The sequence below is a fragment of the Falco punctatus genome (assembly GCF_963210335.1).
Source record: "Falco punctatus genome assembly, chromosome: 9".
Classification (NCBI taxonomy): Eukaryota; Metazoa; Chordata; class Aves; order Falconiformes; family Falconidae; genus Falco; species Falco punctatus.
The window spans coordinates 29,446,429-29,462,090 of record NC_137589.1 but is presented as its reverse complement, the minus strand read 5'-3'; the positions used below and the strand labels follow the sequence as shown (position 1 = coordinate 29,462,090).

At 40.6% G+C, this 15,662-nt stretch overlaps 1 protein-coding gene across 7 annotated transcripts in view; it reads left to right on the top strand.

Annotated features, from left to right (window-relative positions):
• Window positions 1-15,662, top strand: part of BTRC (beta-transducin repeat containing E3 ubiquitin protein ligase) — a 144,598-nt gene that overhangs the window by 111,229 nt on the left and 17,707 nt on the right. For all 7 annotated transcript variants that reach the window (XM_080402399.1, XM_080402397.1, XM_080402398.1 and 4 more), the window contains 5 exons: window positions 3,339-3,570; window positions 8,195-8,381; window positions 12,793-12,889; window positions 13,748-13,885; window positions 14,363-14,481. In XM_080402399.1, coding sequence (XP_080258525.1) covers window positions 3,339-3,570; window positions 8,195-8,381; window positions 12,793-12,889; window positions 13,748-13,885; window positions 14,363-14,481 — 773 coding nt within the window. The remainder of the gene's footprint in view (window positions 1-3,338; window positions 3,571-8,194; window positions 8,382-12,792; window positions 12,890-13,747; window positions 13,886-14,362; window positions 14,482-15,662) is intronic.

Sequence of the window (15,662 nt, the reverse complement as noted above, 5' to 3'; positions counted from 1 at the left end):
AAAGCTTTATCTGTGCTGAGTTAGTGGTTTGCTCTGTTATACCCAAACTTCCTCCCAGGTGATGGGCTACCAGTGCCTATTCTTCTTTGCCATTTTTGGAGGTGAAACTTATAAAAAGCATGACTGTATACAGTGAATTTGGATGGATATTTATCCTAGCACTATGGATGGCGTGTGGGACAGTTTTTTTTCTTTTTCAGGTGAGGCCTGGTTGTTGTACGAGGAGAGGGAAGAGGCTGTAGATGGTGGTGTGCCCTAGGAAATAGTTGCTTTTACTGTTCTGAGGTGGTTTGTCGTGAACTTGAGGCAGTTGATCAGAATGGTTGAGTCATCAGGGTTTCTCAGGAAGCCAAATCAATTCTCTTACTGATAGTAACTGCCCTCCCCCCAGTGCTTTAATAATACAGATGCTTAATGTTGTTGTTTTGGTGTTGCTTTTTTTTAATAAGAGGTCTTTTTCACTGAACTTCCTTCCAGTGGATTTTCAGGAATCTTCAGATTGAAATTCTGGAATTGTATTCTAAACTGCATAGCTGCAGGTGTTCTGGCAGAGGCATGTGAGTATGTATAGTGATTTGGGAGCCCTGTGAGTTTGCCTGTCTCTACTCTGCAGAACTGATGGGTTTGTGGCTTGCCCTGTCCTCCTGGTCCCCTGCTTATGTAGACCACAGGACCTGCTGGGCACACCATAGCTACCTCTGGGCTTGTCCTCACTCCTTTTGGTGGGAAGATAGAGCAGACAAGGGTGCATACCAGGTCTCAAGTTGACATTGTCAGAATGCAGCTAAAGTAATGCGTGAACCTGAGAAATAGTGTTCCCCTGCCTGCTAATCCGGACATAAACACTGTAACATGTATAGTGCTTTTCTTAGCAGAACCACTATATAAACCTGGAGTTTGACTTCTAGAGCTCTTAGAAGTGTTGGTCAATGGACTCTGTAATTTATTTACAATTCCCACCCAAGAGGCCTGTATTCACTTGGGATCCAGGCAGAATGGGTTGTTTTATCCCATCTAAGCCATCTATCTGTAGGCACATAAGCTGTAACTTGATTTTGCAGATGTTGCAACTTCTGTTTGATACCCCAAACCGATGTTTTAGAGGTAATGGGGAGCTGAAGGCTGCTGGGAGAAGGGTGCTCAGGAATCATGGAAAAGCCAGAACGTGGTACCACCCCATGAAAGGATTGCCCCTTTTGTGGTCTTTGCACATCAGCTGTCTGCCCCACTCCAGCTCAGCACGAGTCAGATTTCACGGTCTCTCAAATTAAAAGGCAGAGGTATAGGTTTTCAAAAAATGCTTTGTAGAGACAGCCTGTTGTGAGATGCACAGCAAAGAAAATGAGAAATGAAATGAGTTCAAGCTTGTAGAATACAGCATCTCTCTGCTGTCTTAATCCAGCATTTTTACAGGGGTGTCTGTTTTGTAGGCAGCTTAACTGCAGCAAAAATGACCGGAATCCCTTAAGACCGATGTTCAGTGCAGTCCATTCGTAATAATTTTTTGCCAGGCTGTTGCCTGCTGTGGATGTTGCTAGGAAAAGTCCAGCCTTTCACACATAGGACTTCATGCCCACAGTCTCTTTAGAGATTTCGGTATCTAAAAAGTTGGCCCAAGAGAGAGTATTTCTTTTCGGCTGCCCAGCACTGGTTCTGTGACCCCCTTGCAGTCAGTGCTGTCAATGTGATGACTAGTGAAAGTGTAGCTCAGACATAGCCCTTGTCTTGCATGATCTTACTGACCACAGAAATTTGCAGGGAGGAGTGGGGATAAAAGTAAAGTTGAAAACACTGAGCTGCAGAAATGAGCACCGAAGGTGTGATCTCCATGTTCTGATGAACTCTCAAAAGTCAAACCATAATTCAGAAATAGAAGAAAGTGCTTGTTAAAAATCACAGCTAATTACTGGCTTTTTCTACCAGAGGAAAGTCTGTGCAGCTCTGCTGGAAATGCTGAAAAGAATATTTAGGTGGATTTTCTCTAGAAAATGAAATGTACATAGTGACTAGTTGGGTAGATTTTAAAATCATGAGATTTTGGGGGTTCCAAATTCAGGATTGCTGTCAGGGTTGGAGGAGTATTGAAGTACAGGAATTATTTACTCCTGAGAAATTCCTGCATTCCAAACCCAGTTTTGGTAACTAGATTTTGTGGTCTCTAAATAACCCACTCTTTTGGCACTTGCTGAAAAAAGTCTTTTGTGGTTTTCCTTTTCCTGTAAAATCAGTTAATTCATGCATTTCTTTTAGATAATTAGATATCTTTGCAGAGAGATTTAGGTACTACTTCACCCCTTACCCCTTAAAGTTAATAAAGTCTCCTGGTGAGGTTGATGCCTGGAATTATCATCATAGAACGTAAATATAGCATCCCTCCATCAATGTTCTATATATTCTGATATCTGTAATTTGGTTTGAATGATTTTATAAGTTTTAGAAAACCTCTAAATGTATTTTGTAAATAAAAAGGATGTAATAATTATTGAATGTTATTATGCTACTGTCTGGTGTTAAACCATTGGAATGAAAGAGAGACAATCACGTGTTTTCAGCATTTAATAGAAACTGTTTGACCAGTATAGGAAAAAATAATTTCCCACAGAGTTAATTTTACTTGGACTAAGGATATCCTTGCAATGCAAAATGTGCACTTTTCTTCCTGTTAAATCATTTAGAAAACAGAAATTTTATCTTGCTATCAAGTAGTAAATTGAAATGTCAATGTTTTGCTTTTCCTTGAAACTTTTCTTTGAGCTGAGTCTTTCTGACAAGATATTAACAGTGCTCAGAAAGTTGAAAATCTTTTCTGTGAAAGAAGTATGTACCAAATATCAGGGTGTGTTTTAGCTGGCTTTGCTCTCAAGGTATGATTTTATACTCAGAAGAAGTACTATCAATTTTTTTCTCATCCATTTCATGCATTCCCTATGAATTTTAACAGCAGTCCATTCTTTAGCAATAAAACCAGAATACAAATGCTGTTTTCTATCGGTGCATGGAAGTAACTGGTAACTGTAGACTAGGAATACAAATGAATTTTACTGTGTGCACAATGTAAATAAAATTGTGTTTGTTAAATTGCCACTCAAGGTTTCCCATTGAACCAGAGTCCTTTGTGTGCAGCTTTGGCATGAGCCAGTGCATTGTCCTGCAGGGGTTACAGCTCGCGGTGCCAGTGCTCCAATTGACAGCACCAAATGCGATATGTGGTCTCAGCCAACTTTACGTATCAGAGTGCTTTTTTCCTTCTATTTTCTTCCCCCTAAAAAAACTGTACAACCACTTCAGCTTCTTTTCACATGTGTGATCTGGGATGTTTTTCTCCTTCCTGTTTACAGACAAAACTTGCCAATGGCACTTCCAGTATGATTGTGCCCAAGCAAAGGAAACTGTCTGCAAGCTATGAGAAGGAGAAGGAACTCTGCGTCAAGTATTTTGAACAGTGGTCTGAGTCTGACCAGGTGGAGTTTGTGGAGCACCTCATCTCCCAGATGTGTCACTACCAGCACGGACATATAAACTCATACCTCAAACCTATGTTACAGCGGGACTTCATCACTGCACTGCCAGGTATTTCTGCAGGCAGAAGGAGCTTGCCTCTCCATCTTGTCTTTCAGAAAACTATTCCACTCTGGCCTACCCTGCTGGAGAGGTCTCTTCTTAGGGTCAGTTTGCAAAAACAGCTAATAGCTTTTGAATGGAATGCTCTATACTGGTGTGAAACGTGGCAATGTTTTACTTTGTATTCCTACCGTCTCTCAAGGCATGATCTACTACCATCATGGTTTGGCTAGGAGTAAGTGATAGCTCCTATATGTATTGTAAGTCTAGTCATTGCAAGCCACAGGGCAGGTAGTTGTACCCATAATGACTCATAAATAACGAAAGTTTTTAAAATTAAAATTACTGCTCTTTCTGGTTGCTCAGCTGAGGTTTTGCCTTTTTTTTTTCTTTTTTTTTTTTTGGTGTCTGTCTTTCCTAGTAAAATACCTTCCTGAAGTCATTGCTTTGATTATGTGTTTATTGCTAATATGAGAGAATGGAGGACGTAAGATGAAAGGATGGAAAAAGGATGGAAATTTCTTTTTTTTGCACCTCTGTAGTGCTTTCCATTGAAAATATTATCCCAGCTGTTCTCAGTTGTGGCACTGGGTGTATCTCACCGAATGCACACATAGTGTACGTGCAGTTTTATATTGGCCCTGTCTTAGAGATGAGAAGACTGAGACAGTGGGAGATAACATATATACAGTAGTAGAGTTTCAGAACCAGACAGAAATTCCTGGTTCTTTGGTCTTTTTTTCAAACCATTAGATTATACCACTGTAGATAGATAGACAAATAACTAATAGATTAGCATTCCCATGGCATAGGTCCTTAGTTTGAGATGGACCTGAGCAAGAAGTACTACAGGTGTGGTATTCAGCTAGTTGAAGAGAGGACTTTCTTGCCAAAAGCGTATTCTGTGAGTACCTTCGGAGAACTGCTGAATTTGTTCAATCAGTCATTTGATCATTCTTCAGAAAGGATTTCTCAACATGAAATTTAAGTTTCTAGGATTAAAAGACAGTAAAAAGCATGTTTAATAGTGAATTTTGCGAAGCATAAAGGCACTGCAGGAGTTTTGCTATGAAGTTAAATACATAGACTTACTGGATTTTTAAGGTCATAATCAAATGGCTGTTGTGGCATTAAAAAAAAATCTTAGTTATGCTAAGTACCTGCTTTATGTTAGTTTTTAGTAGTCCAATGACAATAATCTTGTGTACTTAGAGCAGCATTATAACTTGTGGAGCTGTTCTGTTTCAGAAAAACAGAGAGGGTATTTTGAAAGTGCACTGGTTCCCCCACTTTTAAAGTGGAAGTATGCGTATAGTTGCATACACAATTTTTCCAGGTCTTTCTCCACAAAATTCCATCAAAGCAAGCAAGCCCATCTTGTCTGCACTTCCTTAATTTCATCCTACAAGCCTTTTTCTGAAAATTTTGGGCAAATGTTATATTTGCAGAGCCATTCAAAGTTTCCTAGCCATACCTTATTTGTTAGTGGTCTTTTCACACTTAGCCAGGAAGCAGCTAATTTTACTGTCTCAGAATGCAGAACAGATAGGAATCGGGCAGCTAATACGTGAGTATTTGAATAGTTGTGGGAACTGTGTGCTTAAATAATGTATGTGCATCAATTTGCATATTTGCAAAGTGTTAATGTCCTAGTGAATATAGCTCTAGAGGAGAAAATTAATGTCAAGGAATTAGACTGGTGCAGACTCTGCAGTCTGTGCAGGATGTCCTGAGTATAGGTAGGTTTCTAATGAGGGGAATGGGAAACGGGAAGGTAAGGAACTGCCTAGGAAAGAGTGATCAACCTAAAATTTTAAATTGTCACATAAATAAAAACCCCTAAACTCGTTGAGTGTTTTTTTAGCTTTCTGAAATTCTCAAGTGTTCAGTATTCTGATTTCACTTTTATTCTTTCATTCTTTCATGCTCTTCCCCCTTGAGTGAATAAAACAATAAAGCTACTTCAAAATCATGAGGCATCTTATCTCTGTCCTCCTAGCACTGTCCCCAAGAATGGCCAGAATTAAAGGTAGTTTTAAATTATGAGCATGTTTTACTAATGTAGACTAAAATTGGCTCAGATTATTTTTCCAGTACTTTGAACAGAATTGAGGTTGTTTGAAAAATACAGCTTAACCGTGTACTTAATGAACTTTGTTCTGTTTCTGAAAAATAAGGTCTCTGCTTAGCATTTCCAAGCTGTTTAACATTTTTTATGAGGAAAGTCATTTTTATAAGGGTTTCATGTGTGAAATAACTGCAGCATTCTTGTTGGTATGGAGGACTGAAGGGCTAATCATGTTTCACACGGATTTAGCAAAAACTTTTGTGAGCAGAGATTTCTCTTCTTCAAGGAAGTGATGCTTTGTTAGGTATAAGTACAAGTTAGGTATAAGTTGTGGTGTTCCTAAGAAACAAAATAATAAAGTTGAGTTTGCAGCCAGGCCAGAATAGCTCTAGCCATCCACTTATTGTAAGTGTGAGGACAAGAGGCCAAAACATTAGTAATCCTTCTTTGCGAAGGGTCTAGGATCAATATCAAAGGATAACTTACAGTCATGGAAGTAGTTACAACACCTCATTGCAGCAAGATCTAAAGTGCAACTAGTGATGAATCACAAAGGGCAGGTGAGTCAGAGGCAGACTTGTGGGTGAAGATTACTGTGCCCAGTTTATGCAGTGTACCCCTGCTTCTGAAAGCCAGTGATTGTTCCCTGTATAAAATAATTTATTGCTGTGATGCTGCTGACATAAAGCCACCAGTATGGGTAATACACAGGCAGGCATTTGTAAATGTCCTGGTGGGTCTGCAGATGTCTGTGGGCTCATTGGAAGCAACACAGATAAAGAAAGCAAATACACTATTTCCACCCAGTAGAGAGAGCTTAGGGCTGCAGGTGTCAGGGTGGGGAAGCAGGGGGGATATGATGGCCATTTCTGCCCTACCAAATCGTGGAATTCCTGCAAATTCCAGCTCACGTTCACTAAAACATAGTATCTCCTTTTCCATGAATTGCTGTTTAGTCAATCTAAATTTACAAACACTTTTTTTTTAAAGAAGTTTATATAGTGGCTGTATATATCTTTTCAGATTAAATACATAATAAAGGCTGTTGATGCTTTTATTTTGCAGGTTGACATCTAATTTTGCATCTATAAAGATAAGAAATGTCAGACCTCTTTCTGCACTCTCTGGTTGTGCATGGTATCATTCACATGCTTTTTCCGTGTATGAATGGAAGCATAAAACGCTGGGCAGAATGTCTCACCTAAAGTGTATTATAAATTTAGGATGTTTGAAAGGACTGAGAAGAGGCATGCTGAATTTTCTCATTTTTATGCATTGGGAGATAATTTTGACATCTTTTGGTTAACGAAAACAAAGGTTGGACCTTTAATGTCTCATGAACTCTAATCAGAATCAGCTGACTGCACCCAATTTGGGTTTGCAGAAGTTCAGACATGTGACTATAAAAATGCACTGGCTGCTTTTTCTTTCGCTGTCACAAGCCAGGCCTGGTCTTTGAGGCTGCTGTTTTAAAAGCAAGAAAAGACGTATTTAACTCTGTCCCAGATGTGAACCAGAGGGAAAATGCATGTAATGCCAATCTGCCATGCTTCCTTTTTGGTTGGTCTGAATGTTATGCTTGAGGGGTGATGGGGTCTAAACCACAACTCTCACAAAGCCTGTGAAATGTGACCTGTGAAGTGAGATAATCTCTTGATGGTGCATCTCACTCGTGAATTAAACAGCCTCCAAGAGAAGTTGTATTTATGAAACATCTTATTTAAAAGGCATCTTATTTTTCTGAAGTCTTGCTGGTGATTTGAGTGGGTAAGGGTGCGTTTTTACTGAATACATCCATCCAGTTAACATAGTGTAACCTTCCCCGGCCCCCAGCTACACAGACGTTAGATCAGGCTGCTTGGTGCTAACCAGGCAGTTGCGTTACATTTTGCTCCAGCCGTGTTGAAATAGCCAGTTCTGGTATTCACACTGAAAGATATTTGCAAATTACGCCATTTTGGTGCATATTTTCCCTCCACCCACTAAAATAAATGAAACTAGCAAACCTGCTTCGCTTTCTCCTTACACAGCCTCTCCTTCCCTCTCGACTTCCTTGTGCATCTGCATATCTTTCCCTCCCCCATGTCTAAAGGTACCACTACCCTTCAGGGCACACATTGGGAATATATATTTTTTTCTTCATTACGTTTAAAAGCTACTGCTTTAGCAAAAACAGCTTTTGAGCCGTTGGAACATGAGAACAGCTGTAGCAGTGAGATGAGAAATGGTCCTAATATAGAGAGATTTTGGGGGCTGCGTTGCTGAGTTGGAAATGCCATCCATAGAATATCCCCCTAGTGCTAAAACCCATCGAAATAGATTGGAATGACTTCTTGGATTCTTTATTATTTTTAATGACTTGTTGTGTTATATCCAAAGGAGGTTGGAGAACACTGTTCACTCCTGAACTTAGCTGCAAATGCTCTTCTGTGCATTTGGTCCAGCTCTGCATGCAGAAGAGGAGATAGAAAGATAGGGTATCTTTGTACTAGCAAGGGGAGTTGTTTTAAACTCTGTGTCTCCCCCCCCAAAAAAAAAAATATTTTTTTTTTTCTTCTCCCCCAGCTCGGGGATTGGATCACATTGCTGAGAACATTCTGTCATACCTGGATGCCAAATCGTTGTGTGCTGCTGAGCTGGTGTGCAAGGAGTGGTACCGGGTGACGTCGGATGGTATGCTGTGGAAGAAGCTCATCGAGAGAATGGTCAGGACAGACTCCCTGTGGAGGGGGTTGTCAGAGAGGAGAGGATGGTGAGGAAACTGCATCTTCACCTCTTTTGACCCCGTTCAGGACAGTAGGTGCTGAGTGTTTCAAACCATCAAATGTGGGTTATTTAGCTACCTGAAACATCATGTTGGTTCCCAGCCTGACAGTTGCTTAAACCAAAATTTGGGTGTTGAGGTGTTAGGGCATCATCTGGCTGTGCAGGCAGTGTGGGGGCTTTTTCCTCACCTTTTTCATCTGATCATGCTCTTTTCCCACTGTGACAAGTGAGATATACAGACTGAGATTTTTATGCCCAGCTGTCATTCGGTTCAAATTAAGAAGCTATGTACACCCCAGGGGAACACTAAACTGGTCAGCAGTTCACAACAGAAGAGCTTTTTTAGGGGTGGCAGTGGGGCAGCATGTGCTATGAATTAGTTGTTTCCTGATAGGTCTGTTTGTTTTCCTCAGCAGATTTTCACTATTAGATATCTGTTTAATTTTCAAACTGGAAGCTGAGGGTAGGTACCATGGAGAATAGGGGACTTTGGAAATGCAGATAGATTAGTTAATAATCATCTGGAATAGCCTTACTACAATGTGGGTCTCACTCAAGTTTGAAGCTGCTCTGTTAACATTTCATTAGAACTTTCCCTCTCAGGGGTACGTCCTTTAATACATAATTTTCTTTTCCATGGGTGTCCCTAGGATGTTGGCAGAAAGGAAGCTGGGTATGAATATTTCATAAACAAGATAAAAGTGACAGCTCAGGCATTTTGGTTGCTATTAAAAAGAAAAAGATACAGAGTTGCAAACAAAGACTCCTGTTTTATGGTTAATTTTGTTATACAGTTTGTCTCAGGAAGTAAAGGCAAGTAAATCAGGATTATGAAACATCCTTTAAAAACAGATACTATTTTGATCTGCTTCCAATAGTGTAATGTTTAGAAAGAGTATAAAATAAACACAAGCATGGCATTAGTAACTTTTGTATTCCTTTTAGTGCCTTGTTCTCTCCAGGACTTGTATTTTTGCTCTGTATTGTTGAGGTCACAGTCTGAAGGGGACCTTGAGAGGTTATTTAGTCCCTCCTGTTTCCCAGAGGCAGAGCCAGGTTTCTCTTTAGTCATTTCAGACGTTTCTCTAACTTTTTCACTGATGGAGATTCTCGAGGCCTTGCCTGCACAAGGAGTTCCACTGTTTCACAAACTTCAGTGTTAGAAAGATTTTCCTAAAATCTAGGCTGTCTTCCTAACTGTAGTTCAGCCTGTTATATTTAGCCTACACAGACACACAGGACAGTTTCTCATTCTCCTTTTTGCAGTGATCTTTTCCATGTTGGAAGATGATTATGTTTCCTACATTTTGTAATGTAACCAACCAGAATCCTGTGTTGTCTTTCCTCTTGTTATTCTTGGTTTCTCTGTTTAGACCCTCCTCAATTACTCTACTCCATTCTTGGAGGCTGATGTGATCAGCTGGGTGTCTTGCTTCTGCCGAGGCATTATCAGAGTTTGGTGGTGTGGGAAGTGTTGCTTTGCATGCTGTATGGAGGGCATTCCATTTTATGCTTTCCAGAGAACATGTGCTCTTTTCTTTAGCAGTGGTATGTAATACTGTTATAAAATTAATTACCCTTTCAGTGGAAGTTCTACTTTGCCATTATTGCTCATCTTGCATGCTTGTGTTGTTACTCAGTGATGAACTTGGCACTTGTCCTTACTGAATTAGATTCTATTTATTGTTTGGTATTTCTCCATTTTGTCAGGAGTGTTATGAGTTTAATCCTGTCCTCCAAAGTTCTTGCAGTTTCTCTAAGCTTTAGTATCACCAGCCAGGTTATAAATGCACTCCCTGTTCCATTCTTTGTCATTAATGAAAATGCTCAGTAATGATACATCTAGGACAGACTCCATGCAAGATCCCAATTGCCATCCTGTTAGAGAGTGCACCATCAGTAAATGTGTTTTCCAGCCATGTGTGTCCACCTGTGAGCTCTTCCAAGATCATACTTCTCTTGCTAAGTCATGAGAATAGCCCTTGAGAAGTGAGGTTAGTTTGACTGGATTGACCAGTGTTGTCTATTGTTGTCACCTTGTCATCTTCTAGGCACTCATCTGATTGACTGCGTGCTCTAGAACTGCTGAGCTGTCAAAGTTGAGTTGGATGGTCCACCATTTCCTTGACAGACTTTCTTCCCTTCCTTTAAATGCAAGAGCTACATTTGTCTCTTTCCTGTTCTGTGGAACTTTACCTATTCTTTACATCTTGTCAGGGATCGTTGCAGATAGTTCTCAAGCTGCTCCCTTCCAGATCTTGAAGTAACATTAACACCAATTTCTAGTCATACAAACACATGACATTTCTAAACAGCAGTTGTAAAATCCTACTTCTGATCTCAAAGGACAGTCACACCCTGTCACTGCACCTCTTTCTCGGGCTTACACTGTGTCCTGGAGGTTGCTTTGACACAACAGGAGCAAATTGTGCCCTGTCTTTCAGGTTGCCCTCTGATTAGCTCTGGAAGATACAACTGCAGTCATGGCAGGGTAGTTAAGAGAGGCAGACAAGAAATATCCAGTGTAGTTGCATCTCTGCCATATAGAGCTTTATAGCTTGTAATCAATGGTAAAGCTGTGCGTGGCACAAGGAGGCGACTAGCTGGACAGTTCAGAATGGTAAATGACTGGCTTTATTTGCTTACAGCTCCTCACTTTGCACATGGGCTGCCTGATTTCAGCATTTGAAGCTTGTGGTTTGCAACAGAAACACACAATTCTGCAGCACGGTAACCTTCACTGACAGCTTGTTGGGAGCAGTAAGGGTTACACAGATTTAGAGTAATATAAAACAGAAGCCCAGAATCTGGGCACAATTGTGTCTATCTGAATACTTGATTGAATTGGCCAGTCATCAAAACCCACAAACAATAGTTCCTTTTATCCCAGAACCACAGCACAAGGCCACTGGGATGCTGCGGAAAATTCCAAGCAATCCTTTAGCTGAGCTGTAAACAACTGACCCTACGTGCAGCAAGGCAGGGCCTATAGGTAGCAACAAAACCTTGTATTAGTTCAGCTAGTAAATCTAGAAACAGTAGACAGGTTTTCAGGCACATAGGCTTGTATGCAGATCATCGTAGACCAACTGCAAGTCTTCCAGAACATGTCCTAGGTATTCTGTGTATCTCCAAAGCATTTTTCATTTCCCTGGCCCAATAGTTTTAATTTTCTTGTATGCATTTCCAGACTGGATCACATTAAGTAGGCAACCATCTAGTTAATTGTTTGCCTGCATCCGTGAGTCCTTTCTTTGTGTGTGTTTGTCCGCGTATAAGTGGCTGCTCGTCATGGTGTTTGAAGACTCAGATGATTGCTTTATCCAAGGTGGAAAGCACCTTTCTTTCACATCATACTTAAAGTCCTTTATTTAAAGAATTTTCAAAAGTTCTTTTTGTGAGCATTTGTTATTTTGTTTATTCAGTCCTGTATTTTGCTACTGCCTCATAACCTAAAAATTTTGGTTCATTGTGATTTCCCTAGTTGAAGTACATCAGGGCAGCTGAGGTACAGTTTCTCAAATGAATTTCAAGGTATACTGCATGGAAAGGACAAGAAAGAAATGCTCAAGGAAGTACTGAACAATTAATTTTGCTATAATGGAGCAAGAGAGGGAGAAATGAAGAGCTGGCCCAGTGTAAACTCTGTGCCTCTGATGCCAGGATTACACTCGGAGACATTTGTGCCTCTCTCCATTTTGTGAGGCATGTTGCCAGGCAGAACAGCAGTTAGTACGCCCATGGTGGGGTTTACTAGCTTCCACACCGTGTTTGGTGGCTTCTTAACTTCAGGATGAGGAATTAAAGTTTTTTACACAGCAGGTAGTGATTGCCGTTTACGGATTTTTTTTGTAGCAAAAATCTAGCTTGGGATACGAGTATTCCAAATCAGTGTTGAAATGAGGGAGGCACCACAGATGAAGTGTTGCTTATCAAAATATAGTAGTAGCAGTAAAATGTCAATATACCAAAACTGTTACTGTTCATGGTAATGCAGATAAAAGCTAGCCGTGAATGTATAGTGGGTTTGAGGGTTCCTTAGCTTCTTTCATTTTTTTTTGTACACTTAATTTTAAAGGTGACCTTTGATATGGGTATGTGTATTGCGGGCATGAGCCATTCTCACCTCTTATTGAGTTGAATGGGCTCATGTCCATAACAGAGAACAGATTTCCCTTCCCTGAGTGACTAGACGCAGGTCTTTCATGAGTGTTTCAGTGTCAAAATGCAACACTGACATATTTGCACAGGAAACAAACAGGAACCACCCCATCTTACTGATTAAATTAAGTTTGAATATGAATCTGTGCTTTTCAACAGTGGTTACCCATTTGTAAAATGCCAGGAAGACCTTTCTGTAAAATGCTGAAGCATGATTTGTGTTCAATGTCTTCCAGGGGACAATATCTATTTAAAAATAAACCTCCTGATGGGACTGCACCACCCAACTCCTTCTACAGAGCACTTTACCCCAAAATTATACAGGACATAGAGGTAAGAAACAGCTTCCAGATGTGGTGGTGCTTGGTGGGTGGTTTTTTTTTAAATCTCCCTGATTTATTCATGATGCTGAAATTCTGAGAATATTTTGTTCTAATGAAATATTTCATTAAATCTGATGTGTCTGTGCTTGTACCAAGTTTGTAGATTTGGGATAGTTTTATAAGGTCCCATGCTTCACTGCTCCTTTAGACACAGAAGAAGCTGGATTGTTCAGTGAGCTGTTTGCAGATGGAGTCTGTACAGCTTGCACATCAGATGTCACAGCAGCACTGTACCGTCTTGATTTTCTCTGTTCCGTGGTACTTTGCTCCACCCAGTGCAAATGAGACCCAATAAAGGAGACATCAGGAACTGAGCCAGGGAGAAAGTGCATTGCTAAAGACTACAATCCCAGGACCCAGAGCAACAGAAAGCAACTGAGCATGGTTGCCTTGTGTCTAGTGTGAACAAAATGTCATGTTTTGGTAGCTTCCTAGTGGCAAAAGTGGTGCTCAGGCACTGTTGTGACAAGTTTGTACAAGCGCTTAGCTAGAGCTCAGCTGAGATTTTCTCCTCAGTTGTTTAGTCGTTGAGTCACAGGGTGTTAAAGGTTGAAGGCAGAAAAAAGCTTTCAGGTCATTTCTCCCTCACCATTCCACATAACACAGTCAAGTTTAGCCACGGTATGTTTCCAGGCTTTTGTCCAATTAATTGGACATGTGTTACTTCTTCTGGAAAACAGTTACATCATTGTACGGGCCTGATGGCAGGAAAAGTGTGAAGAAAACTGTCTTCTCAAACAAACAAGAAAAGGGGAGATAGTTCTGTGCTTTGTTTTTACTCCTGTTTTGTCTTCTGGCTCTCCCCAAGACAATAGAGTCAAACTGGCGGTGTGGGAGGCACAGTTTACAGAGGATCCACTGCCGAAGCGAGACAAGCAAAGGGGTTTACTGTTTACAGTATGATGATCAGAAGATCGTAAGTGGCCTACGGGACAATACTATCAAGGTGAGAATGCTCCAGAATGGCATACTAAAGGCATGTAGCACCTATGCCATAAATAATAGTGTCCTAATTTCAGTGACACCTACCCAATCTCTTGTTCATAACCTAGCCTTCTCCTTCCCCCACCTCACACCTGCACAGCATGTATGCCTCTTTTATCTGGCAAAAGAGACCCTGCTTTCTTACAAACAGATTCCACTAGCGGAGTTTTCGTCCATCAGTAATTATAGGCTATGTAATTACTGTGCCCTGTACCCTGATGAGAAGCATAAAACCAATATTCATAGTAAAGCCAGTAATATCAAAGCTGTTAATGTATTGCACCAAAGAGCCTGTAGAAAACTCTGCAGATACTATTAAAGGTGTTCTAACTGCACCATGGATCATGTACTATAATAAAAAACAGACCAGTTAAACCAGTAAGTGCTGAAAGATGAAAACCTTGCTGAGCTGTCTGGTTTTGAATGTTTGCTGTCTTAGATCTGGGATAAGAATACATTGGAATGCAAGCGAATTCTCACCGGACACACGGGTTCTGTCCTGTGCCTCCAGTACGATGAACGGGTGATCATTACAGGATCTTCAGATTCAACAGTCAGGTGTGTGCTCATGATTTGGAGCTTTTGGTTTGCCTTTTAAGATTTTAGCCTTGCAAGCGGCAGAAACAATTTTTTCTTAAAACGTGTGCTGTTCAGTCATTTCCATGAAGTAGTTCAGCATATTTGTTCAGTCGTCTACTGTCCTTGTTTATCAGATGTCCATGCAAATGACTGTCAAGGAGAAATGAGAACCTAAACAAAGGCCAGTCAAGGTCAAGATGACTTAGGAAGGCCATCTGGCATTTCACCAAGGTTTTGCATGTTTTGACACTCCCTGAGAATGTTTTAAATTCTCCCTGAGAATAACTTTTTAAGTTGGCTGAAGCTTTCAAAGCAAGTTCGAAGGTTTAGTCATCCATTGTGGCTTAATTTTAACAAAAGATGTATGACTACATCTCTTGTGACTTATTAAAATTTCAGCATGTTTATTTTCAGTCTTTCTAACCTTGCTTCTTTCCAGTCTCCAGAAAAAGGCTGGACACCTCAAGTCAACACTTGCGGTGCATGTTGTGCAGATGTGAAGTCCACTAGACATTTTACAGAACCCCAGAATGTCTAAGACCTGTAGTGTAAACACAGGCACGTATGCGTTAGTGAATAGCAATATGAACTTGGATGTGAGAGAGCAAGTCTGTCTTCTCCATGTTGTTACACATTCTGTTCTTGTCAGAGTACAAGCAATGCTTATGCGGTGAAGTTACAGACAACCAAAAGCTGTGTCAGTAGCCTTTTCTGAAGCTATTAGCATGTTTTTCTATGGCTGCAAGGTCTTCATAGTTATCACCGTGCTTGTGCGTAAATGACCACTGTTAAGCTAATAACCATTAAATTTAGTTCCTGACATGTGATGCATGCAGTCTTGTGGTGCTGCTAGATTTTGGGGTCCTATCATTAGCAGAAATCCAGAATTCGGCAATACCACCTGCCTGGAGGCAGTGTGGGAACTGCACTGTGCTAAACAGATTGCAAAAGGAGAGGCTGATTTCTGTAACAAGCACTATCATCTTCCATATCAGGCCAGGCAGGCCAAATTGTAGACTGGCTACTTGCCCAGAAATACTTTGTTTCCCACTGTATCTATAAATGTTTGTGCAGACCCCAGAGGCACATAGGATGCATCACTTTTTTTCCTTGGGTCTCCTCGGGAAGAGGGGCTTCATCCAATAGACGGTACAGATGGG